At 48.2% G+C, this 24,860-nt stretch overlaps 1 protein-coding gene across 1 annotated transcript in view; it reads left to right on the top strand.

Moving 5' to 3' along the window:
* Window positions 1-24,860, top strand: part of LOC107155950 (myosin-16) — a 63,214-nt gene that overhangs the window by 15,385 nt on the left and 22,969 nt on the right. The window contains exons 13-30 of the mRNA XM_015501979.2: window positions 305-484; window positions 2,025-2,151; window positions 3,124-3,182; window positions 4,486-4,573; window positions 4,962-5,079; window positions 6,274-6,394; window positions 9,516-9,652; window positions 11,275-11,356; window positions 13,959-14,132; window positions 14,874-15,101; window positions 15,862-15,966; window positions 18,128-18,214; window positions 18,439-18,584; window positions 19,603-19,693; window positions 20,115-20,171; window positions 20,808-20,894; window positions 22,493-22,738; window positions 23,753-23,870. Coding sequence (XP_015357465.1) covers window positions 305-484; window positions 2,025-2,151; window positions 3,124-3,182; window positions 4,486-4,573; window positions 4,962-5,079; window positions 6,274-6,394; window positions 9,516-9,652; window positions 11,275-11,356; window positions 13,959-14,132; window positions 14,874-15,101; window positions 15,862-15,966; window positions 18,128-18,214; window positions 18,439-18,584; window positions 19,603-19,693; window positions 20,115-20,171; window positions 20,808-20,894; window positions 22,493-22,738; window positions 23,753-23,870 — 2,251 coding nt within the window. The remainder of the gene's footprint in view (window positions 1-304; window positions 485-2,024; window positions 2,152-3,123; window positions 3,183-4,485; window positions 4,574-4,961; window positions 5,080-6,273; window positions 6,395-9,515; window positions 9,653-11,274; window positions 11,357-13,958; window positions 14,133-14,873; window positions 15,102-15,861; window positions 15,967-18,127; window positions 18,215-18,438; window positions 18,585-19,602; window positions 19,694-20,114; window positions 20,172-20,807; window positions 20,895-22,492; window positions 22,739-23,752; window positions 23,871-24,860) is intronic.

Below are 24,860 nucleotides of genomic sequence, written 5' to 3'. Positions count from 1 at the left end.
CAGGGCCACTGTTCCCATGGGTTAGCTTTCGAGGAGCTCTCTGGCCCCTTCAGTCTTCGGTCTCCCCTTCGGTTGGATTCAGTGGATTCCAGCCTCCTTGGTGTCTAAATGGCCATAGTGTTTGAAGATGAGGACATGGAATACCAGGAGCTGTTCCCAGCTGTCATTGCCTAGAGTTCTGCTTCCTGGCCCTCCACATGGGTGTCTGGTTCATCTCCACCACTAGTCCCTGGCCCAATACCAGTGTGGTCTCTTTGGGGTTCTGTGGCTTCTCCTAACACCATCCTGTCCTCTTCCCTCCTAGCCCATGGGTATCTTCTCCATCTTGGAGGAGCAATGTGTCTTCCCCAAAGCCACAGACGCCACGTTCAAGGCAGCCCTGTATGACAACCACCTGGGCAAGTCCAGCAACTTCCTCAAGCCCAAGGGAGGCAAGGGCAAGGGGCCTGAGGCCCACTTCGAGCTCGTCCACTATGCAGGCACAGTAAGTTCCAGCCTGGTGCCTTCTGGGACCACCTTCTGGCTGCTGGCCACCCCCAGCATTGTAGGACCTGATCTGCCCCTCCAGAGGTTCCTTCCATGATGTATAGGGGTTCTCAGCCAATTAAATGGACTCTGGCTCTTTCCTCCTCATCACTAGTCCATCAGAGAATTCCAAAGCAATCCAGCAAAGGACTGGGGATCAGCCAGTAGATCATGCCATCAAACCTACCAGGGATGCGACAGTATCTATGGCCCTCAGTCTGATGGCCGAATGTCAGTCTTGGCCAGAAGTGACAGTACTTTACCTTCCATGAGCCCATGAATTACTCCCAACTGAATAATTTGTCCCTCTGACAGCAGGTACAGCCAAACCAATAAGGCGACATCTGTAGAGTAGCTTTTTTACTCATGACAAATGCAGTTCTTGGGAAAGAGGGAAATTAAGTGCAGTCAGGACTCAGGTTCTGTTTGTATAACTAAAAGGGGTTGTAATGTTCGTCCAGCCAGCTTATAAGAACATGTCTGATTTCCTTGGGATTTTGATATTGCTAGAAGGGCCAACACTCTTGTTATCAACAGAGTTTGTTGGGCCTCTGTGGGTTTAACTGCAGGGAAACAGCTGCCTGAGGATAGCACTGTCAGGAAAGCCATGATTGCATTGGGCATCAGGGCCAAGATTTTATATCATCAACCATAACAACACCAATTACTCTCAAAATGGATCAGGCTGATACTTTGAGCAAACAACAGGCTTGGAGCCAAATTGTAGTCCTCTGTCCTCGCCTTTCCCCACTGAATGAGAAGAGTTCCATATTTATAGCAATGAAATATTTATTTAAAGTCAAGGCCCTAGAATAAGGCACTAAGATGATTAATGTTGATATGCTGAATAGGAGTTGGAAAACCCAAAGGTTGTGGCTTCTCATCTACTTTCTTGAGTCTTCTGTGCTTAGTGGAAGGATCTGGGGCCACATGGCAAAATGGAAAATAGAAATTAGTACATGTCCAATTACCTGCATATATGGAGCCCTCAATCCTGGGGCTGCCTCCTTCCACCAGGCAATGACCCTACAGCATTGTCATAGGGAACATATGCTCCTCAGAAAAGAGATACCTGAAGCCTCTGGAGAGATTTCTTCATGTAGGTCAGGATTCCTCCTGTCATGGCCAGTCACTCACAGCAAGCCCAGAAGACCTGAGACTAGGGGAGGCTCAGTGTGGCTGTCAAAAGGTCACGCCCAGGAGAGAGTAGCCAGGGAGTCCTGGTGCATGGGCAGCACTGAGAGATGGAGTGTCCTAGACAGACAAACTGCAAATGCCCAAGAAACCAGATAACGAGGTCCCCAGCTCAGACTGGGACTCAGCCATCCCAGGCACCATGAAATGCATCAGGACAAGAACCAAAGCTCCAAGAGAGAGGACAGAAGGCTGGTCCTAGGATCCCATAGCAGGCAGAGCATTAGGTGAGGTTCCAGGTATAGGACCTGGAAAGGGGAGGCTGGGCCCCAAGCTTACCCACTGGCATTTGCCCCTCCCTCCAGGTTGGTTATAACATCACGGGCTGGCTGGAGAAGAACAAAGACCCCCTGAATGAAACAGTGGTGGGCTTGTTTCAGAAATCAACTCTGGGAATCCTGGCCCTTCTCTTCAAAGAAGAGGAGGCTGCAGGTATGACTGGCCTCTCCTGATGTCCAGTCTTCCTGGTCTGTTGCCCTTTAATAGCCAAAATGGGGAGAAGGAAATAAAACTCTGTTATTCAACTCTTGTTGAATGAGGAACGAGTAAACGAATGAATGATAAGAAGCTCAAGGTAGGCCACGGGTGATCCTACAATAGAAAGATGTCGAAGGGTGGAGCCTCCATCAGCTGAACTGATCACTGGTCCTGCATCAGCTCTAGGCAGAACGATGCTGCTTTGTAAAAGTTGACACCCAAATGCCCTGTGCTTATTTTTTGTTCCCCACTCTCTTGTCTGAAGCAAATTTCAAGCCCAGCACTACTCTCTAGCCCCCATGTAGCCCAAAGGGGAACATCCCAGGTGGAAGCTGCCCCAAGGGATTGCCACTCAATTAGGCATAAAATGCCAATCCTCTTGGGCTCAGTGACATTTCATCACCAATAAGCACATGCTTCCTCCTTCATGGGAAAAGTCTCAAAGACCTTGTGCCAGTCCTAAAGTACAAAGGGCTATATGCTTTTCTGGGGGCACAGCATCCCTCTGACAATTACACCACAGTCAGCTCATCTGCCCACTCCTTGGTAGATTTCATTTTCCTGGTGTCGAGGGTTTTACCTCATTTAGTCCCATGAAAAGTCTCTTTTGAGAGGGGGAGATTGAACTCAGGGCACTCCACCATGAGCCAGCCACATCCCCATCCCTATTTTGTATTTTATTTAGAGACAGAGTCTCACTGAGTTGCTTAGCGCCTTGCTATTGCTGAGGCTGGCTTTGAACTCGCGATCCTCGTGGCTCAGCCTCCAAGCCACTGGGATTACAGGCGTGTGCCACTGTGCCTGGCCATCCCAAGAAATTTTTTTTTTTTAACTTCAGAAAATGCATATGATTTAGCCCAGAACACTTAATGGTGCACTGGCCCCTGTGCTGGGTACTGATGCAAAACATGCTTGTCTCTTCCTCAGCTGGAAGCAAGAAGCAGAAAAGAGGGTCCTCCTTCATGACAGTCTCCAACTTCTACAGGGTGAGTAGGTGCTGCCCAGAGGCCTCCTAGAGTCCAGTGCCCCTATCCCTCCCTTTCAGTGGTGTGATGGTCTAGCTGCTCTTTCACAGCCAAGGACAGTTTTATTTCATTTCTTTGCCTTTGAATGGAGAGGTGTCTTATTTAAGAGTTTGTTGGGCCTCTGTGGGTTTAACTGCAGGGAAACAGCTGGGTTATTTCTTTCTTTCTTTCTTTCTTTTTTTTTTTTTTGTACAAGGGATTGAACCCAAGGGTCCTTAATCATCCCCAGCCCTTTTTATTTTTTATTTTGAGATAGGGTCTCACTAAGTTGCTTAGGGCCTCGCTAAATTGCTGAGGCTGGCTTTGAACCTGCAATCCTCCTGCCTCAGCCTCCTGAGCCACTGGGATTACAAGTGTGCAACACTAGACCTGGCTTTTTTCCCTTCCAAAGAGGCCACAGAATCATAGGATCACCAGATGGGAAAGACCCTTAAAGAGGGTCCTGTCCAATTATATACTTTTCAGACTGAAACCTGGAGAATTAAAGGAATTTTTACAATATGGCAAACAAAGATATCAATGCCCAGTCCAGGGCAGTGGTATATGCCTGTAGTACTACCTACTCAGGTGGCTTACCAGGTAGGAGGATCCCTTGAGTCCAGGGAGTTGGAGCCAGCCTGGGAAACACAGAAAGACCCTGTCTCAAAAAAAAAAAAAAAAAAAAGAATGTTAAAATATTAGCGCCAAGACCTTGTGTCCAAGAAGTGACTGACAGGACTTCTGAGCTGGCCACAACTTCCACAAAGTTTGGTCATTACTGGAAATATGTGACAGAGTGCAGATGTACAGTCAACAAGGAAAGGCTGAGTGAAGACTTCAGTATTTCCCAAGGTTTAGGCTGCCCCCGGGTCGAGTGGGCCACCTCACCAGTCACAAGCCATGGAAAAGGGGCCCTCTGTTGGGGAGGTTTATAGAAGGCAGGATCTTGCCCACTCAGACCCTGTGGTCCTTTCTAATACTGAGATCCTGCGTGAACCAGCCCTGGATCAGGAGAGGCCTTGTTTCTGAGAAATCATATCCCCTTGGACCTTGAGAATAGCTCCAACAGAACTTTCTGCAGGGGTGGAAACGATCCCTTCAGCACTGTCCAGTATGATGGCCACTAACCCCATGTGGCTACTGAGTACTAGAAGAGTGGCTGGTGTGACCTGAGCACTGATTTTAATTTTAACTTATTTAAACTCCAACTTCTTCTGAGTGTGAACTGCCCAATAATACCAATGCTGAGTCTTACTTCCTGTTTTTCTTTTTTCTCTATCCCCAGGAGCAGCTGAACAAGCTGATGACCACCCTCCACAGCACTGCCCCCCATTTTGTCCGCTGTATTGTCCCCAATGAGTTTAAACAGTCAGGTACATGGTGGGGTCATGTCTCCCTGCTGAAACACCAAGGGAGGGTCTGTGAAGTCAGCATTCATTCCCAATTATGTCCACCTTTAATCGCCAGGGCTGATGAGGACCAAAGAAGGCTCAGAAAGAATCCCCAACAACAGTTCATCCAAAAATCATGTTCTAGCTGCTTTATAAAGCAGAATGGTGACTACCCAGCCAGAAATCACAGTCAGGGAGTAAACTTTAAGCACTGGTTAAATTGTGGGGGATCTGGGGACCCCCTGGACAGTGATAGAAGAGGACTGGAATTGACAGCATAGTTGCCTAATTCAGCTTCCTTGGGTGGCAAGGACTGGACTGTCTCACCCCAAAGCAGTGACTTTCCATTCTGTGTTTCCTCTCTTGGCAGGTGTGGTGGATGCCCACCTGATCATGCACCAGTTAGCTTGCAATGGTGTCCTAGAAGGCATCCGTATTTGCAGGAAGGGCTTCCCAAACAGGCTGCAGTACCCAGAGTTCAAACAGAGGTGAGTGGTGTGTCTCCCTGACGCCTTGCACGCAGAGCTCCGTGTTTGAGGGATTGACTAGCAGATCAGTAGAGTCCCGTGATAGCACTGTGGACTCCCTGCCTCGTTGTTGCTGCTTTAGTGAGTGTTGGCCCAACTTTCAGCTACCAGCGCCTGCACTTCTTAGGCTCCTGGAGCCTGTTTTGTCCCTCCCTGGAAGACTGAAAGTCTCAGGAATAACAAAAGTCTCAGCTCCCTCCCGCTCCCAGTGAGCTAAGTCTGGTTTTTAGACAGCAGCATACTGGAAAAGGTTGAACAAGGGTTCTTCGGGTTTCAAAAAGAAGAAGTCCCAATAGGTAGGAAATTTGATGTAAATTTCCATGGTGTAAATACTGGCCATCTTCCTCAGTAGCATTAAGATCCTATTGCCCAGGCTGGGGATGTGGCTCAAGCAGTAGCAGGCTCGCCTGGCATACGTGCGGCCTGGGTTCGATCCTCAGCACCACATACAAACAAAGATGTTGTGTCTGCCGAAAACTAAAAATAAATATTAAAATTCTCTCTCTCTCTCTCTCAAAAAAAAAAAAAAAAAGATCTTATTGCCCATTGAGACCCCTACCTTGATAACATGGCTTTCTGCCCACTTCCCGATACTACCACTTACCAAATAAATGACTTATACTTGAATTTTTGTCTGAAGGTCTGCACCTGGGGAAACTAAGCTAAGACCCTCACCTTAGCAATGACCTTCTTCCATACCCCAACTTCATAGAACATATGGCCACAGATGGAAGGATCAAAAAGATCACTAGTAGTCACCTTGTCAATAGAAATTCCTCCCTCTAAAGTTCTCAACTGGGGAAAGACTTGTCCACTATCACAAAGGAGGCTACTGACAGTTCAGGAAAAGAATGTGTCCTCTTCCTGGGCCAGTGCTCTTTTCTGTACTCCCAGCTCTATCAGGAAGGAAAGGACTTTGGTTTCTTCATTTCTTGGAATACTTCTTCTAGGAAATCCCAATGCACACCAACACTCACCCCCAAGTTGTAGCCCTTGTGCCAAATTCTATCATCCATCTGCCTAACCTGGATATCTATAAATCAAGCCTAATGCCTGTTTGCAAGACTCTCAAAGATCGGTGGATAATGAATGGATGTACTTTGTGTGCTGCCCGTTTGGGTATGATGATAACTACCATCCTCTCTCTCCTGGCAGGTACCAAGTGCTGAACCCCAACGTGATTCCCCAAGGGTTTGTGGACAACAAGAAGGCCTCAGAGCTGCTTCTTGCAGCCATTGAACTGGATACCAATGAATACAAAATTGGACATACGAAGGTAGGTGTTCTGGTGGGTGTGTCCTCCCAACACCCACTCGGCTTTGCCCCAAGAAGGTGGGCTTCAGAATACAAGCTATAGCTCAGTCACTGGGCAAGCCCCTCAGCCAATAAGAGCCTCAGTTTTCAGCTCTGAAAAATCAGAGCTGACAATACCAGTTTCACAGGATTTGAGGTTATTAGTGGCAGCTCACATAGAACCCAGCTCAGCACAAAACGGTACTCAATCAATGATAGGATATTTCTTAGAACTGTAGGAAGTCCCAGTTTCTAAAAATAAAAAGAGCCTATCAGAATGGAGGTCCTGGATCTGATGGAGCATGGCAGTGTGTGTGGGAAGGGCCTGGCTAGTGAAGCCCCATAATCCCAGCTCACCCACATGGGGAGTCCCAGTCCCTGAGCTGGCAGGTGACTCAGGCAAAGCGGCCTCCTGATCCTGAGTCATGGGGCCTGGGCCACCCTGTGTCTGTCCCATTTCCTGCTCTTCTAGGAAAAAAGGAAAAAGTCCTGTCAGGATGGTGAGGACCATTCAGGTCAGTGGTACAAGATACCCATCTACAGTGGCCTCACCAGACTTCACCCCAACATGAGTCAGGAGTACCAGGCTCAATGCCTGCCTCTGTGGGACCACAAGTGGATCACTTCCTTCTCCAAGTCTCACGTGTGATGTGGGTCTGGTTTGGGAGCTTCTAACCTGCATAGACCTCCAATGCATCTGGTCACTCTATGAATGCTCATAGAGCACCTACTGTGTGCCAGGCAAGGTTACAGACTTGAGGGATCCATGGTGAGGACAGGATGAGTCTCCAGCTCCCTGGGCTTGCTTTACAACATTGTGTGTTTGTAGAACTATAACTCAGCCAGAACGGCTTGCTCTGGCCTCCTTCGTAATTAGAATGTGCTGTGTTGACTTATGGAGGACACTTGAGGTTTTGTCACAGAATCATTGAATACTTGAGCTGAAAGAACCTTGGATACCAATGTGCCACTCCTTTCCCCATCCACCTTTGACAGATGGGAAACTTAAGAAAGCCTGGAGATGGGGTTGGAGGCAACGTCACAGAACTAGGCAGGACAGTAGGCATCTAGCCCCATGTGGCCTAAAAGCTAGAATCTGACACAGTCACTGGCTGAACAAATGGCTGTACCTTGGTTCCAGGGAAAGGCAGGGCTCCTGGGGACAGCTTTGCTCCCCAAAGACCAGGCAGACTCTGGCAGCAGGGGCAGAACAAAGAATAGGATGGTTCTACCTGCAGACTCTTTTCCTGTCCTTGGTGGTGGCTCACGTGGGCCCCAAGCTCAGCCACAGGCTTGCCCCCAAGACCACACCTCAATGCCAATTAGTGTTGAAATATCAAGAAACACTTTATGACACCAAGATCAATTTCTCTGTGCTGTGATGTCTAGCTTATTGGAAGGGGTTTCTTGAAGAGTGGGGGATAGGACACTTTCCTATTCTTTTTCCATTGGGACTCATTTGGGGGGGTCTCATGTATAATTGCAGACTCTTGGAACTGGGGGATTTTGGGGTAATTAGCACTCTTGTTGGAGAGGAAGGAGGCCTAGAGAAAGGTTTGACCAAGGTCACATAACACATTGAAAGCCCACTGAAGCCGGCATGCAGGTCATCGTACCTATTCTTCTACAAGTTTCTACCGTTCTATTTTAAATATGTAAAAATATATTACATTATCAAACATAATGAAAGAGCACCCACAAATACACTTAAAAGCCCAGAATGTAACCTTTGCTCCCCACTCCCAGAGTAACCCTTGTTCTGAACTTTTACATTAACCATACCCTTGCCTTTTAAAACATAGTTTTCTTGCACATTCAGATTGCCCCAGGTGTTGCTTGGTTTTGAGTTTCATGGAAATATCATACTTGGTGTCCACTTCTATAACTTTCCTCTGTGATGTGATTTCATCACTTAACTGTTCCTGGGATTCATCCTTGTTGATACATGACCTTCATTCATCGTCACTGCCACACCCTGTGGCCTTGGACAATCACATTTTCATTTTTTTCTCAGTTACCAACAATGCTGCTATGGTCATCCTTGCGGGTGGTCCCTTATAGGAGATTCTCTGGAACAAAGCCATGCCTTAGAATTATCTGGGGGGATTCTAAAAATCACCAAACCCTGAACCCCATCCCCAAACTTTTATTTGAAATCACCTACGCCCAGGCCTCAGCATCTTCCAAAAGTCCTGCCGACAGGTGTGATGCGCATCCAGGGTTGAGATAAAGGCCTGTGGTACGTGCAAACACCCAACTTGACGAGGGAATGCCAAACTGTTTTTCAGAATGCTAGTACCAATTCACCCTCCCCTCTGTCTACACCTTGATGAACACTGTTTTATCACAAGTCTTAAGGGTTGCAGGTTCAGGCTGGGGCAAACGGTGCCTTGTTGACCTTGATTTGTGTTTCTCTGAGGGTGGGTGTTTCCTGCTCTTTCTAAGACATTGCAAAGCTGATCTTGTTTTCCTGGGGATAAGTCCCACTCACCCACTGCTACTTGAAGCCTGAAGCCGTGTAGCCCTAGTAAAACTATCTTATTTTCATGAGAAATTTAAGTCCCCTCCCCGCAAACTCTCCCCCTCTCCCTTCACCCAGATCCCATGGGGCGCTGATGCAATGATTCTGTCTAAAGTCTGCTTTACATGATGGTGAAGAAAGAAGGCCCCTTGCTGCAGGGCAATCATCATATTATTTAAGAATCCATCACATTTTACTTGAAGCCTTGCAGAACTCTTCCACCTATTATCTCATTTAATCTTTATAGCAACCTTCTAAGGGAGGGATTTGCATCCCCATTTCACAGAAGAGGAATTGAGGCTGAGATGTGTCCAAGGTGACCCAGCTAGGAAATGCAAAGCTGGGACTGGAGCCCAGCTGACTCCCAGAGAAGCCAGGGACACACTGACAAGAGGAAGCTGATGCTAATGCTGGCAGAGGTGTCCAGGCCTGGCCAGCTGTTTCCATGGGAACTTAAACATCAGCACCAGCACCAGCGGGACTCTTGATTTTAAGACATGATGGCTCTTTGATTTAAAACTTCCCCAAGTAGCTGCCATCGGGAGATGGCTGGACATTTTTCAGACAAGCGCCTCTTCTCCAGGTGTTCTTCAGAGCGGGCATCCTGGCCAAGCTTGAGGATATGAGGGACGAGCGTCTGGCCAAGATCATGACGTTGCTGCAGTGTCGACTTCGGGGTTTCCTCATGAGGGTCGAGTTCAAGAAGATGCTGGAACGAAGGTAGCACTCACAGACACCCACAGGGAAGGAGCACCACAGGCACACGAGGTGGTCAGCACCTACGGCTATACCACATGGTGGGAGAAGGGTGGATGCTCATGTCCTTGTCAGTGCCCAGAACCCCATTGAGGGGCTCTCTTAGTTTCCTGAGGCTGCTATAATTGAGTACCGCCCTCTGGGTGGCTTGAAACCATGGGAATTCATGCTATTCCCATGGTTCTGGAGGCCAGAAATCCAAGTCAAGGGGTGGACAGGGATATGTTCCTTCTGAAGCCCGGGTGGGGAGGGTCCTTTCTTGCCTCCTCCAGTCCTGGTAGCCCCAGGTGTTCCCTCGCTGCAAGGCTGTATCATGCCAATCCCTACCTATGTCTCCATTTGGGATTCTCCCTGTGGGGCCATGTCACTGTCCCCCTCTTTTCTTTTTTTTTCATACCAGGGATTGAACTCAGGGGCACTCGACCACTGAGCCCCATCCTCAGCCCTGTTTTGTATTTTATTTAGAGACAGGGCCTCACTGAGTTGCTTAGCGCCTAGCGATTGCTGAGGCTGGCTTTAAACTTGTGATCCTCCTGCCACTGGGATCACAGGTGTTCACCACCACGCCTGGTTCATCATCCCTCTTTCTATAAAAACACCAGTTACCTTGGATTAAGGACCACCCTCCTCCCACATGACCTTGTCTTAACTAATTACATCTGCTCAGACCCTATTTCCAAATAAGGTCACATTCACAGGCACTGGGGGTTAGGGCTTCAGCATATCTTTTCAGGGGGTGGGGGGGACACAATTCAACCACTAACAGAGAGCAACTGATACAAACCCTTCTCTCCCCAACCTACTGAGTCATGTTCACAGCCTTTGCCTTACTTGATCTATATGATGGCTTAGTAGGGGGATGTGGTAGGACCAGCACCCCCATTTTACAGATATGGAAACCAGTTAAGAAACTGGACCAGATACAGAATCAGGAACAGAACTCAGTGTTTCTCATTCCAAATCCCTACCCTTGGAATTTGTTTTTTTCATCATTTCCCTAATGTGGTCATTTAAAAATTGCTGGTTCAGTGGCAGTTGGCCTGTGGTTGACTCTGGCTCTTTGTGGTCATAGTAGTAGTTATGAATTCCTGTTACCCACCAGCAGGTCCTCTGTGACCCTGGCTGAAGGCAAGGACACCTCAGTTAGGGGCCAAGAGGAGGGATGTTGACCCTCATACATATCAACAAATGGGGGAAGCCCTCAGAGAATGACAGTCTATTTGAATGAAGCCACAGAGGACAGGGAAAGGGTGGGTTCCAGAAACTTTGCAGATTAAACGGACTCAGAGACTAGTGGGTGATTTCTGATAAGAAAACTGAAGGAGGGAGAGTGCGGGAGTAAACCAGGGGTCTATCTCAGCCTCGAGCTCCGTCAGGGTCCACCTCACCTCTCCTAACCCATTGCGGGGCTTGGATCCCAGCCTGAGTCTTGCTGCCCCAGACCACGTAGGCAATTCTGGGTCTTGAGAAAGCACTTTAGTGTCTAGAGAAAATAAATCTATGGGCTTCTCTGCCCCAAACTTCTTGCCTGGGGAGACCAGACCCTGACCCGTTTGAACTCATGAAATCCTGGATTTATTTTTCAGATTAAGCCTGAAAGTCATCCAGCGGAATGTGCGCAAGTTCCTGCAGCTGCGTTTGTGGGGCTGGTGGAAGCTATACAACAAGGTAAGGGCTGGGGGGCAGGACAGTGGAGCGAGCTGCTGCCTGGGACTGAAGAAGTGGGGGAAAGCTGGATCCTGGGCAGCGGTGCCCCTCGGGGAGGGAGGCCTGGAGGCTGCAGGAACAGCCTAAAAATGAGAACCTAAGAAAAATCATGCTGTGCCTTCCCACCTTCCATCTTATCCCTCTAAATAAAATCTCTTAGGATGGAGAGAGCCCCCACCCACCCTATCCTACGCCACCCCAAAAGTAGTTTGAGTTATTAACCAGATGCCCCTAAGTATGTTGTGGCTATTTAAATCCTTTCAGTGAGTTCTTGGCCTCAGAACTTGAGGGAGCTCAGGAAATGATGGAATGAGACCTCACCCTTCCCAGGTTTTCCCAAGACAGTAGTGAGGGCATTGTGAGCAGCCAGGTGGCTCTCAACCCCCCGCAGGAGGTCACAAGCCATTCCACCATGTGGGAGTCCATTCATGTCTACTGTGGAGTCACCATTAAAAGGAGCATACCGGGGCTGGGGTTGTAGCTCAGTGTTGGAGAGCTTGCCAAGCATGTGTGAGGCACTGGGTTCAATTCTCAGCACTAATATAAATAAATAAAATAAAGGTCCATCAACAACTAAAAAAAAATATTAAAATAAAAAAAAGGAACATATTACAGGACACAGTCGGGCATACATCCCAATGGCTTGGGAGGCTGAGGCAGGAGGGTCACAAGTTCAAAGCTAGCCTTGGCAACTTAGCACGGCCCTAAGCAACTTAGTGAGACCCTGTCTCAAAATAAAAAATAAAAAATAAAAAAAAAGAGCTGGGGATGTGGAGAGAAGCATCTTTGTAAGCTACATTTATGTATGTATGTATGTATTTACTGTACCAGAGATTAAACCCAGGGGCACTTAAGCACTAAGCCACATCCCCAAACCCCCCACCCCCGCTTTTTTTTTTTAGTTGTATATGGACTCAATGCCTTTATTTGTTTTTATGTGATGCTAGAATTGAACCCAGTGCCTCACACTTGCGAGGCAAGTGCTCTACCACTGAGCTACAACTCTAGCCCAACCCTTTTTATTCTTTTTTTTTTTTCAAAAAAAAATATTTGTTTTTTAGTTGTAGTTGGACACAATACCTTTATTTTGTTTACTTTTATGTGGTGCTAAGGATAGAACCCAGGGCCATGCACGTGCTAGGCAAGTGCTCTACCACTGAGCCACAACCCCAGCACCACATCCCTTTTTATTCTTATTTTGAGACAAGATCTCACTTAAGTGGCTGAGGCTGGCCTCAAACTTGTAATCCTTCTGCCTCCAGAGCTCCTGGGATTACAGGTGGGCCACCATGCCCGGCTCAAAGGGTTTTTATGTAATGCTTGGTTCCATCTCCTGCCCCTTACTATATGTGTCACCCTTTGGAAATCTAGATCAACAGCCTTTAAGGGTCCTCCTGTGCAGGACACAGTGACAACAGATGTGTTTTAACTAAGCTCTAATCTTATTTAACTAAGCCAGACAGGATGGGTCAATGTGTGTGAGGTGGGGGAGGCAACACTTGAATCCATTTCCACAGATTAAAAAGAATTGCATGGCTGCAGGTTGTGGTGCTTATGATGACTTCCAATGTGCACATGGCCACTGTGGCATCCCAGATCCCCACCTTTATCTGTTGTCTTCCCTGAGAGGCCATGCTGCCTGGCAAATCCATTTCCACAGCGTCTGACATACTTGGAAATGGATCTATTATGCTCCCTAGTGGCCTTTGTCCCTGGCTCTCCTCAGTATGGAATGAGCAGGAAGGGTAGAAGGGAGATCTTTGAGAGGTCCACACACTAACAGGACAGAGGAATATAGGTGATGCCACCTCAGGACCCTGGCACTCTGATGCAGGGTGAGAAGTGCCAAGGGAATTGAGAGGTCCAGATAGATGTCGTGGTGCAGGCCAACAGCAACTGCCCAACAGTAAAGAATGGCCAGCCCTACAGACATGGGGACAGCCAGCATGGGCCAGAGGCAGGGAATACCTGCAAGCCAACACATGGGATAAGCAGGAGCTACTATGTGGAAGGCCTGGGAGGCCAGGTTGAGAGTTGGGACTTTGTGTTATAAAGATGAAGCCGGGGGCAGCAAAGAGGGACACACAGAGAAACAAAGTGACAGAGAAACAGAAAGGATAGAGAGAGAATATGAGAGAAAGAAAGTATACAGAAAGTACCCAAAAGGCATAGCAAAGGTACACATAGGGGCACCTGGATAATGAGGAACATCTATATGTCTCTTGGGATTAAGGAGCATCCTAAAAATTGGTCCTAAAGGGCTGGGGATATAGGTCAGTGGTAGAGAGTTTGCATAGCAAGGATGAGGCCCTGGGTTCAATCCCTAGTACCAAGGGACGGGGGAGAATTGGTCCTAATCAAGTATGGGCCTTCTCTGTGGGGAGAGAGGTACTTTGTGGCAAGGAACTGGGACTGATAGCATCTGTAGAGAGGCACTGTTCCTGCAAAACTATAACCACAGTGGTGTTCTGAAGTCAAGTCTGAGGCAGACACAACATGGCCCATCACCTAGGCCCCTGGCAAAGCCCACTCTCCTAACACTCTAGTGTTGCCTATTGCCCAGGTCAAGCCACTCCTGAATGTGGCTCGACAAGAGGAGGAAATGAAGGCCAAGGAGGAGGAGCTGAGGAATGCCATGGCCAAGGCTCAGGAACTGGTAGACAAGGTCAAGGATCTGGAGGAGAAGACAGCCACACTCAGCCAGGAGAAGAAGGACCTCACCATCCAACTGCAGGCCGTATGTGGGGTCCTGGGGGTTGCTTCCGTCAGACCCAGGGAGGGAGAGAGAATGAGCTCTTTGAGAAGCTTTCCCTTCATTACAATAAACTCCACAGCCTTCTCTTTCCCTTCACTACATATCACCACTGATGCAACCACCAAAAAGTTTCCATGAATTATCTGCACACTCAGCCAGCTGGGCCCATTTCACTATGGGCCCTGCGCATGAAGACTGTCTATCCAGGAATGGTGACATGGACACATGACATGGACACACAGCAGGGGCAGCAGATACAATGGCAAAACATGACTGATTATGGGGAGCTTGAGCTCCCTTGACTTCCACACCACCCTGCTGAAAACTTAGCTCCCCTGATAACCTCAGGTCTCAATAAAATGCAGATTCAGATGCAGCAGATCTTAGGCAGGGCCTAAATTTGCTTCCATAGGCTGAAAATATAACTCTGTGGTAGAACCTTGCCTAGCTTGTGTGAGGCTGTTGGGTTGATCCCCAGGACCACCAAGATATAAAGTTTTGCTTCCAAACCAAGCTATTGCTGCTGGCCCAGGATCCACATTCCTAGACAATGCTCTGTCGCATATCTCATAAAGAAGCTCAGAGACAGCCAGGCCCCTCCACTAACCCCCAGGGCACATGCTGAGGGTCAGGAGCCTGAGGCTTGTCCACTGTCTTGGGATAGCTCTTTGAGTCCCTGTGGGTAACTGGACTATGTTTGACAGGGACCCTTTCTTCCAACAGGAGCAGGAGAACCTGATGGATGCAGAGGAGCGCCTGACCCAGATGATGAAGTCCAAGATGGAGCTGGAGAGCCAGATCTCTGACATGCGGGAGCGGCTGGAGGAGGAGGAGGGCACATCGGCCTCGTTGAGCGCCAGCAAGCGCAAGCTGGAAGGGGAGCTGAGTGACCTCAAAAGGGACCTGGAGGGCCTGGAAACCACGCTGGCCAAGACAGAAAAAGAGAAGCAGGTGAGCAGCTTCCTGGGTCTATCATGCTCCTCTCAAGCTAGGGCACCCCTTAGCCCACTCACCTGCAGGAGCCACACCTGAAGTCCCCACAGTGACAATGCTGGGTGCCCTAGCCACTGGCCACGTGGGACTGTGTAACTTCAATGAATTTGAGAAGACTTAAACACAGCTGCGCTAGTCACCTTCCAAATGCTCAACAGCCACACGGTTAAGTGCTTCCATATTGGAAAGCACAGAGAACACTCCCATCATTGTAGAAAGTTCTTCAGGACAGAGAAGCTGAGTGAGGGACAGAGAGCTCTTCTCATAATGGTGACAGGGCCACCATTATGTTGGATATTCTGCCCAAACAAGCATTTTCTGCACCCCACCAGGTGCTCTACTGACTCCTGATGCCATCTATCTGGCCCTTGGCCCTGAGGCCCCCATCTTGCCCTGCAGGTGGGTGGGGTTCACAAGCTGGGTAAGGTGCAGTTGGCAGGACTGCAGGGCCTGAAGGGTCCTTGTTTCTAGTGATGTTCTCTGCTGATGCCTGAGGACCATGTTTGAGTAGAATAGGGCTGAACTGTTGATTTTCCCTGCTCCCCTCCACCCCTGACATCCAGCCTTGGGTGGGCTGGGACATGCCCCTGGTGTTGATATTTCCCAAACTCCCTGAAGACCCCAGGGTGCAGTCAGGCAGGTGGAGAGCTCCTTCTCTCCTCCCCACCGAGGCCATTTCCCACTTTAAGGACCCCTCTCTCTCCCTGCCTATTTCCAGGCTCTGGATCACAAGGCCCGCACCCTGTCAGGAGACCTCTCCCTTCGTGAAGACAACATCGCCAAGCTCCAGAAGGAGAAGAGGGCCCTGGAGGAGCTGCACCAGGTGGGTGCCCCCTGCCCTTCTCCTTGGCAGAGCAAGTGGAGTTTGTCCAATACATTTTGCATATGGAGACTAGAGACCACCTTCAAATTCTGCCATTGCCGCCCCTCAGCTTGGGGCCTCAGGGAAAACAAGGCATCTCCCTAAGTCTTAATTCCCTCATCAGTGAGGTGGGTGTGGTTGCCTCCTGCTGCCTGCCTCCTAGGTTCATTCTAGGTAGGATGACTATTTAATTTGTCACTCAAACTAGGAGAGTTTTGAGAATGAAAGGGGGAACCATTAATTATCATGAGTCAGGTAGGTCTCAGAAACACTGAAGCTGATAGAAATGCCCTGTGAGCTCTAAAGCCCCAGGGTCTTCAATATACCATGACAACGGCAGGCCACAAGTTCTTTAGGTCATGGGGGAGCCCCATTTTACCATCCCAAAGCTGCTGTTACAGAGGCTCCTGAATGCAGAGCCAGTGCTGACTGGCCACCAGTGCTGACCAGGGTACAGAGTGCCTCTGCAGACAGGGGAAAAGAGCAAGTCAATGCCCAGAGCAGACAGTGGAGCCGTATATTAACTGACACCATGAATCCAGTGCATGTTCCCAGAGCTCCTCTTCCTGCTGCCTCTCAGACTGCCTCCCATAGGCTGTGATTCTCAACCTATCAGACCCAGCGCCCCCTTTCATAACAACTATAATTGATCCTTGCTATTTGTGGTAGTTATGGTCAATAAAGTTACCACAAGCATCAGACTAGCAAATACAAGCCACCACTCCTAGGGGAAATGCAGGGTTAGCTGCTGTGAGCCTCTGGTCCTGATATTTTTGTCAACATAACACATACAATTATAACCAATATGTTACTTTGTTTTATGTGTTTTTGTTTTAAAATGTCTTATTTTGATACCATTCCTGACTCATTAATATCAAACCATGGCTAATATACTGCAGCTTAGGCCTGAACAAAGCTTACATAATTCCTGTGTTTTCTCTACAAGGCACTCTGAAGCCCTCTTCTGCTTAGGACACTAAGCAGACAGCACTGCAGAACTATGCTTGGAGCCATTTTAAACAAAAAGCAAACAAAAAAATATGGCACTCAGTGGAGCATAAAAATGACACTTCTTTACATTATGAGAGCTGAAACAAGGGCAGGTGTCACCTTGTTCAGCCACAGCTGGGAATGTGCACATTGGGCAATTCAAAATTTCCCCACTGTGTGCATATTTACAAATGACCCCGAGAGCTCCAAGAGTATTGATTTGTAATTACAGCTACATTTTAGCGTGTAGGCGAATGGGCAAAGGGGGGATCCGAGTACTGAGGCTCAAGTATATTTTGGAAAGCTCTCTTAGCTATCCTGAACTCAAAATTATAAATAACATATAACTCCAAAAAAAATCTATAGCATGCCCTTTGATATAAAGGAGAAATTAAGGGAAAGTAAATTATAATAAATAATGCACCTATCAATATGTAAAAGCTCTGGCAGATGGACCAGGAGGCATCTTTGATGGTTGCAGGCCACACAGGAGGATGCGCTACGAGTTGGCCACCAAGGTGCAGCGGCTGTCAGCGATATGGATTTTACAGAATTGGGAACAGTCCCTGGGAAATTCTTTGGAATAATAACAAATCCTCTCTCAGCTTCCATGGCAGATCATTCTTGAAAAATGACTAAATGAAAACGAGTGTTGAGTTACGTGTAAAGTGGGCTTGGGTTTTAGGTTTAGATGAATATAAATGGTTATTTCACTTAGGTGACTTCCTGGGTGGGACATCAGGCCTGTGAACTGCAGAATTGTTCTTTATGGGCCCAGATTGTCCGGAGGAAGATAGGATGTCCAGGAGGCCTGGAATCACCCAGAGACAAATGTCAGTGGAGACTCCAGTCATTGTGATAAGCAGAAGCATTGTATAGATTTCCAATGTCCCTTGGAGAACCAGGGCCTCCAATGACCCCCCTGAGAGCCACCTATGGTTGATGGTTGCTCAGGTCTGTCTTTCCTGGCCTCCCCCACTGCCCAGGAGCAGCCCCCAGTAGCTGTTCACTGAAGTCAACTCGAGTCTCCAAGGCCTGGGACCACATGGCTCAGAACTCATGACTAGAATCAGGTCTGCGCAGCCATTCTCGATGTGCCTCCTGGTACACAGGTATATATCTTTCTTTCTAGAAAACCCTGGACGACCTGCAAGCTGAGGAGGACAAGGTGAACCACCTGACCAAGAACAACAGCAAGCTGAGCACCCAGATCCACGAGGTAACACCCCCACTTTCTGAGGCTATTCCTACCCCTCAGGGCCAGGTCTATCCTGAGGAATAGGGTCCTTGGCTAGAGTGACACCTCTCCTAGGTGTGGGGGCCTTTCTGATGCTACAGCTAAGGGACTGCCCAGACTGCTTCCTTCTTGCAATCTAGCCTAAAAATCCCCTTTTCTACCTTCCCTTGCTTTTTTTTTTTTTTTTTTTTTTTTTGACTCAATAGCTGGAAGATAATTGGGAGCAGGAAAAGAAAATCCGGGCGGAGGTAGAAAAGGCTCGCCGGAAAGCTGAGGGTGACTTGAAGATGACCATCGATAACCTCAATGAGATGGAGCGCTCCAAGCTAGACCTCGAGGAGGTGGTGAAAAAGTACGCCTACGCAGGCATTCATCTCCTCTGTGCCAGGCACTGTTCAGGGCCTCATGTATATGAATGAGTGTCCCAAGCATCTGCCACGTGCAGGCTCTGGGCCCAGCATGGAGGACAGGCAAAGGTGTAGGTACTGCCCTGACTGCAGGGAGCTTCCAAACTCTCACAGTAAGTGCCTCTTGGGAACAGGAAAAGAGACTAGAACCACTGCCCTGGGGCTGGGAGTTTCCATGGACACCAGTGAGCTTGCTCTTGAGGATAGCAAGGAGTCGAGAGAGTGTTTTATCAATATCACTCTGATGATAACATGGAGGACAGATAGAGTGGAGAAAATCTGGGGAGGAAAAAAAGTATGAGGCTACTGCAATGGTTCAGACAAGAACCTGAACCAAGTAAGTACCCAGAGGGAAGAAAACGTAGAGTTGGATGGCGGAAGATTTTAGGGAGCAGAATTTGGAGACTGTATCTTGGAAATGCATTTGACTAAAGTAACTTTAAAGCACCAGAGACAGCCAGGAGGAGCATGTGCAGCTAAATCTATATCTTGGCACATTTTCCCTGTGGCATTCCCAGGAGGTGCACAAGGCCTTGCCCATTTTCCTCATCCACTCAGTCCCAGGCATCCTAGTTTTCACATGCAACTCACACATCTGAGCACTTTATGGGAAGTTCTTAAGGGACAGTTTTCCCTAAAAAGGCAAAGCATCACTGTGGTTCTGGAGCCTCTCGAATGCAAGCTACACTAGAGCTGTCCAGCTCTGTCCCTAGAACACAAAACAATGTCTGGCATAATAGATGCTCAATGAACATATGTGACAATAATAATGTGTGAATGGGTAAGTCAGTCAGTGAGTGAGCAGATTCTGAGGTCTGACTCCTCCATTGGGTGACACTGAAGGCCAGAGGTTGGGAGAGGAGTAGCTTCAGCCAGTCCAAGCCCTCCTCTGGCAGCCCAGGTCCCACTCTCTTGCTAGCTTACTGGGACCCTTTCCTCAGGAAAGCAAACCTTCCCTTGCAGGAGGGATATGGAAATAAATTCTGTCAACTCTAAATATGAGGATGAGCAATCTCTGAATTCCACACTGCAGCGGAAGCTAAAGGAACACCAGGTATGTCCAGGACCCAGAAGCCTGAACTCTCTGTTTGAAAAGCACCCCTCTGCACTCTCTGCACTCTCTGTTCACATCAGCTAAGGAGGTTTCTTGAGGATCAAGACTGCCATGAAATCCTTGGAATTTGACTCCTGTTACCTCATTCAGAGTCAAATCCCCCTGGATCTTGCCACCTACTGTTCCCTGCCCCCCTGTCCAGCCATGCCAGCTCCTCACTGGGTCTTATATATAGCAGGCTCCCTCCTGCTCTGGGGCCTTTCCACTTGCCCCCTGTGCCCTGCATCTCTCTGCTTTGGACAGTGGCCATCAGATGCTCTTGTCCCTATTTCCCATTCTGCAAGGTTAGTTAGTTAACTTCTAACCCACCCACCTTCCCCTACACCGTCACCACCCTTATCTGTCTCACTGTGTCTTCTAGGCTCGAATTGAGGAACTGGAGGAAGAGCTGGAGGCCGAGAGGGCAATGCGAGCCAAGGTAAATGAAGTCCTTTGACATCTTCCCGAGTCAAAGGACCCAGTGCCAACCACACATCCAACCAAGAGTAAAAACTCCTGCCCAGGAAGCCAACTGGGTGGGCAGGCATCAAGACCAGTTGTCTCTTGAGCACCCAGTACGTGCCAGGCACTGTGCTACAGAGCCACGTGTAGGATGACATGAAATACAAAGGTGCTGTGTGCGGTCCAGAGGCTGGTTCTGCCCGGGGCATTTGAAGCAGGAAACATTTGACTGCAAAGATTAGATTCACCAGGCTGATGCAGGAGGAATGTATAAGCAAAGGGAATAAAATCGCACCTGTTTCACAGGTACAAAGGTGTAGAAGGAGGAAGCATGTGTTAGGGAGAACAAAAAGAATGGAGGCTTGGGGTAGGGATCCTGCAAAGGGGCTGAGGCCAGGATCAAAAGGTGCCTAAACTCTAAGTTCAGCCAAACTGGCTGGAAGTGGGGTGGGTCCTAATGCCCACCCAGGGTGGGGAGGATGAACATGTGGGAGGGCAGGCAGGGTGGAGGGCCCCTAAGAGCAGAACCCAGGCTCTCACACATGATTGCACTCTTTGCTTGGGTCCAGGAGCTCTTGGTGGGTCTCAGCAGCACCACTGACTCTCACCCTAGGTGGAGAAACAACGCAGTGACCTGTCCCGGGACCTCGAAGACCTCAGCGACAGGCTGGAGGAGGCTGGAGGAGCCACATCTGCTCAGGTACCCGTATCTGGGGGCCTAGGAACCCCAGCCCTGCCTGCCTGCCTGCAGGGATTAAAAGCATTGGACTATGAGATGTGGGATAAAAATCAGTTCTTGCTGAATTTCTTGGACTAACTTGAGGAGAAACCAATTAATTAATAATAAAGGGCAAGCATGAAAGTCCCTGGTTCCATCTACTTGTGGTGGTATTTATGGAAGCAGGATATGGACTGGATACAGAGAGCAGGTGTTTTAAATACAGTGCATTTATAGAAAAAGTGCAGGTGTTTTAAGTACAGTGCATTATTGAAAAAGTGCAGTTATACTGAGGTCAACAGACCAGGAGACCCCACACACCATTGTGCTTCACCATCACTGGAGGGCTGAGCACACGCTCCCTGTTGTTCCAGACTCTGAGTCCACTTCTTCACCAGCCTGGCCAAGTCCTCTGTAAGGGAGGGTGCATGCTCATAACTGGTGCCTAGCTGTGCCCAGCCATGTTTCAACCTGGTAGGAAACAAAATCATCTTAGATGCTTGATTGACCTGGCATTGATGAAGGGATACTTCTACCACTGTAGGGAAGGGTTAAGAGAACAATAGGGTGCTGAGGTCCCAACACTAGCAACAGTGGCCCTTTACTTCTCCAAAGAGGTGGCAGGAAGCAGGGTTATGGGGCCTTTGGAAGCTGGATCCTGGGAGGAAGGGTTGTCTGGTGGGAAGTGGATGCTGAGGGGTCTGGGTAGAGAATGAATGCAGAAGTTGGGTAGATGAGGAATAACCAGCACCCAGGAACACTGGTCAAGATCAGAGCTCCTCCAACTCTGGGGCATGTGGATCACTGGAATCTCATTCAAACATAGATTCTCGTTCCAAAGATTCTAGTTCCCATTTCCCATGAGTTCCTAGGCAATGCTAATGCCCCTGGCTATGGTCTGCACTTGGAATGGGGAAAGCTCTAGAAGTTACACAGAGGTGAAGGGGAGAAATAGTCAAGTTCAGGTGCTGTCTTCGTTAGTCTCCTTGAGCCGCTGTGACAAAGGATTACAACTGGCTGGCTTAAAAACAATGAAATGAATTCTCTTACAGTTAAGAGACCGGAAGCCTAAAATCAAGGTGTGGGCAGGGCTGATTCCTTCTGGAAGCTCTGGGGATAATCTGTTCCCCACCCCCACCCCCCCCCACACACACACACACATAGACCAGCCAGCTGTGCTTGGTGCACCTGACAGGATGCATCACTACAATCTGCCTTTGTCATCCCGTGGCCTCCTTCCCTATGTCCCTCTGGTCCAAATTTCCCGCTTCTTAAAAGGAATTAGAACCTACTGTGATCCAATATGACACCTTAACTAATACGTCTGAAAAGAGCCTATTCCCACATAAGTGCACATTCAGCGGTTCCTAGGGTTAGGTTTTGAATCTATCTTTGTGTGAAACCCAGTTCCACACACAACACTGTCTACACAAATCCTCAGAGCAACCCTGGAGAGGCTAAGGGCTGACATTTCCACCAGGACTTTCCTCTAGTGGGGTGTAGGAATATCAGGGGACTGAGAAGCAGATGGACAGTGGCCAGGACAGTTCTGCTAAGCTCTCCTCCTCTTCTGACACCAGATCGAGCAGAACCGCAAGCGGGAGGCTGAGCTGCTAAAGCTGAGGCGGGAGCTGGAGGAGGCGGCCTTGCAAAGCGAGGCGACAGCCTCCACGCTGCGCAAGAAACACACGGACTCCATGGCTGAGCTGACGGAGCACGTGGAGAGCCTGCAGAGGGTCAAGTCCAAGCTGGAGAAGGACAAGCAAGTCATGAAGGCTGAGATCGACGACCTCAATGCCAGCGTGGAGACCATACAGAAGTCTAAGGTGATGTAGGCCCCCTCCCAGAGGTACCCCTTCACTTGGGGATGCTGTGGAGGGAAACTGATCACAGAGCCCCCAGATGGCGTTTAACCACCTTGGCCAAGTTGTAAAGTGGGGATGATAACAACAATCTCTACCTCATGGGGCTATATTAGTGCCTGGTACTAAGAAATGTGCTAGTATGCCGGGTGCTATGGCGCATGCCCGTAATCCAAGCGGTTCGGGAGGCTGAGGCAGGAGGATCGCAGAGTTCAAAGCCAGCCTCAGCAAAAAGTGAGGCACTAAGCAACTCAGTGAGGCCCTGTCTCTAAATAAAATACAAAATAGGGTGGGGATTTGGCTCAGTGGCCGAGTACCCCTGAGTTCAAACCCCAGTACCATACTAAAAAAGAAAAGAAAAAAAAATGTACTAGTACAATTTTTATTACATTAGTATTACTATGTTCTCAAGGAATTGGAGACTAGTAGGAGTAATAAGACAAACGCCTACATTGTCACAATTCAAAGGCAAAATGTGAAATAAGCCATTCAATATGCGTTTATTGAGCATCTACCATGTAAGAAACCCTCTTGTGATACCAGAGAGTCGGGGCTCTGAAGATAAGCAAAGATGATGCCCCAGGAGACCTTGTCCCAGACAACTACACTGTCTGTAAATTTCAGATGCTCACAAGGTGTCTTTCTAGTACCCATTTCACCTACCGACCCAGAGTTAATGCCAGTGTTTTCCCTTAAGTTAGCCCACAGCACTTTCTTGTTGGTTATGGTCTGCAGGAGTCCAGAGGAGCTAGGAAAGGGAAATGAACCAGAGAGTGAATGGCTGTGTGCCTACCCAAAGGGCTCTGGGTTTAGGTTGGTAGAAAATGGCAATTTTCTATCCCCATTTGATAGAAATAGGACATTCTTTGAGTATCAGGCAGGTGGCCTAGGAGGCCATGCAGGAGAAACATGACAGAGGACAAAAGTCCAGGGGGAAGCAGGGGGCTCTTCTCCACTGAGTTCATTCTTTCTGAGCAGCTGAACGCCGAAGCCCATGTCCGAAAGCTGGAAGACAGCTTATCAGAAGCCAACGCCAAGGTGGCCGAGCTAGAGAGGAACCAGGCAGAAATAAATGCCATTAGGACCCGCCTCCAAGGTGAGCATGCTTTTCCCTGCAGCTCCCAAAGGAGCTGTGCATGGAAAGAAATTGGGATCCTCAAGAGGACAGAAAGAAGAATGCCCGGTCTTCTCCCCAGAGCCTTCTTGGCTTTGGAAAATTCATATCCAATCCCCTTGTGTATGATGAGACAGGAGATTTCGTTCCTATCTGCTGAGTATTCCAAGTAACATCTTTACAATGTAAACCAGGGGACACTATTTAAAGACTTTTCCTATCTGCTCTTTCACTTACCCAGTGACAGCAGCAAGAGGGACATTAATATTGATGAAATACAATTCTCAAACACTTAAAACAGGGTCCACATACTAGTATAAAGTGAACACGTGTCAAGGATTTATTTAACTCATTATTGAAAAAATCAGAAAAATGCCACTTTAAAGAGCAGAGATTTATGTCGTCAACTGGGAAAGAGATGCTAAAATAAATTTGCTAAATTAGATGTAAAAAGGTTAATGTCCTATAGGATAATAATACTATAGGATTCTGGGATTGTTTAGTTTTGTTTTCTTTTTTTTTTTTAATTTTTTATTGTGGGTTGTTCAAAACATTACAAATTTCTTGACATATCATATTCCACACTTTGATTCAAGTGGGTTATGAACTCCCACCTTCACCCCATACATAGATTGCAGAATCACATCAGTTACACATCCATTGATTTACAAATTGCCATACTAGTGTCTGTTGTGCTCCCCTGCCTTTCCCATCCTCCACTCTCCCCCCTCCCCACCTCTCCCCTCACAACCTCTTATATGTAATTTTGTATAACAATGAGGGTCTCCCTCCATTACCATGCAATTTCCCTTTTCTCTCCCTTTCCATCCCACCTCATGTATCTTTTAATGTTAATCTTTCTTCCTGCTCTTCCTCCCTGCTCTGTTCTTAGTTGCTCTCATTATATCAAAGAAGACATTTGGTACTTGTTTTTTAGGGATTGGCTAGCTTCACTAAGCATAATCTGCTCTA

The sequence above is a fragment of the Marmota marmota genome, unplaced genomic scaffold (assembly GCF_001458135.2).
Source record: "Marmota marmota marmota unplaced genomic scaffold, marMar, whole genome shotgun sequence".
Taxonomy (NCBI): Eukaryota; Metazoa; Chordata; class Mammalia; order Rodentia; family Sciuridae; genus Marmota; species Marmota marmota.
The sequence above is the reverse complement of the archived record's forward strand: the minus strand, read 5'-3'. Positions and strand labels throughout refer to the sequence as shown.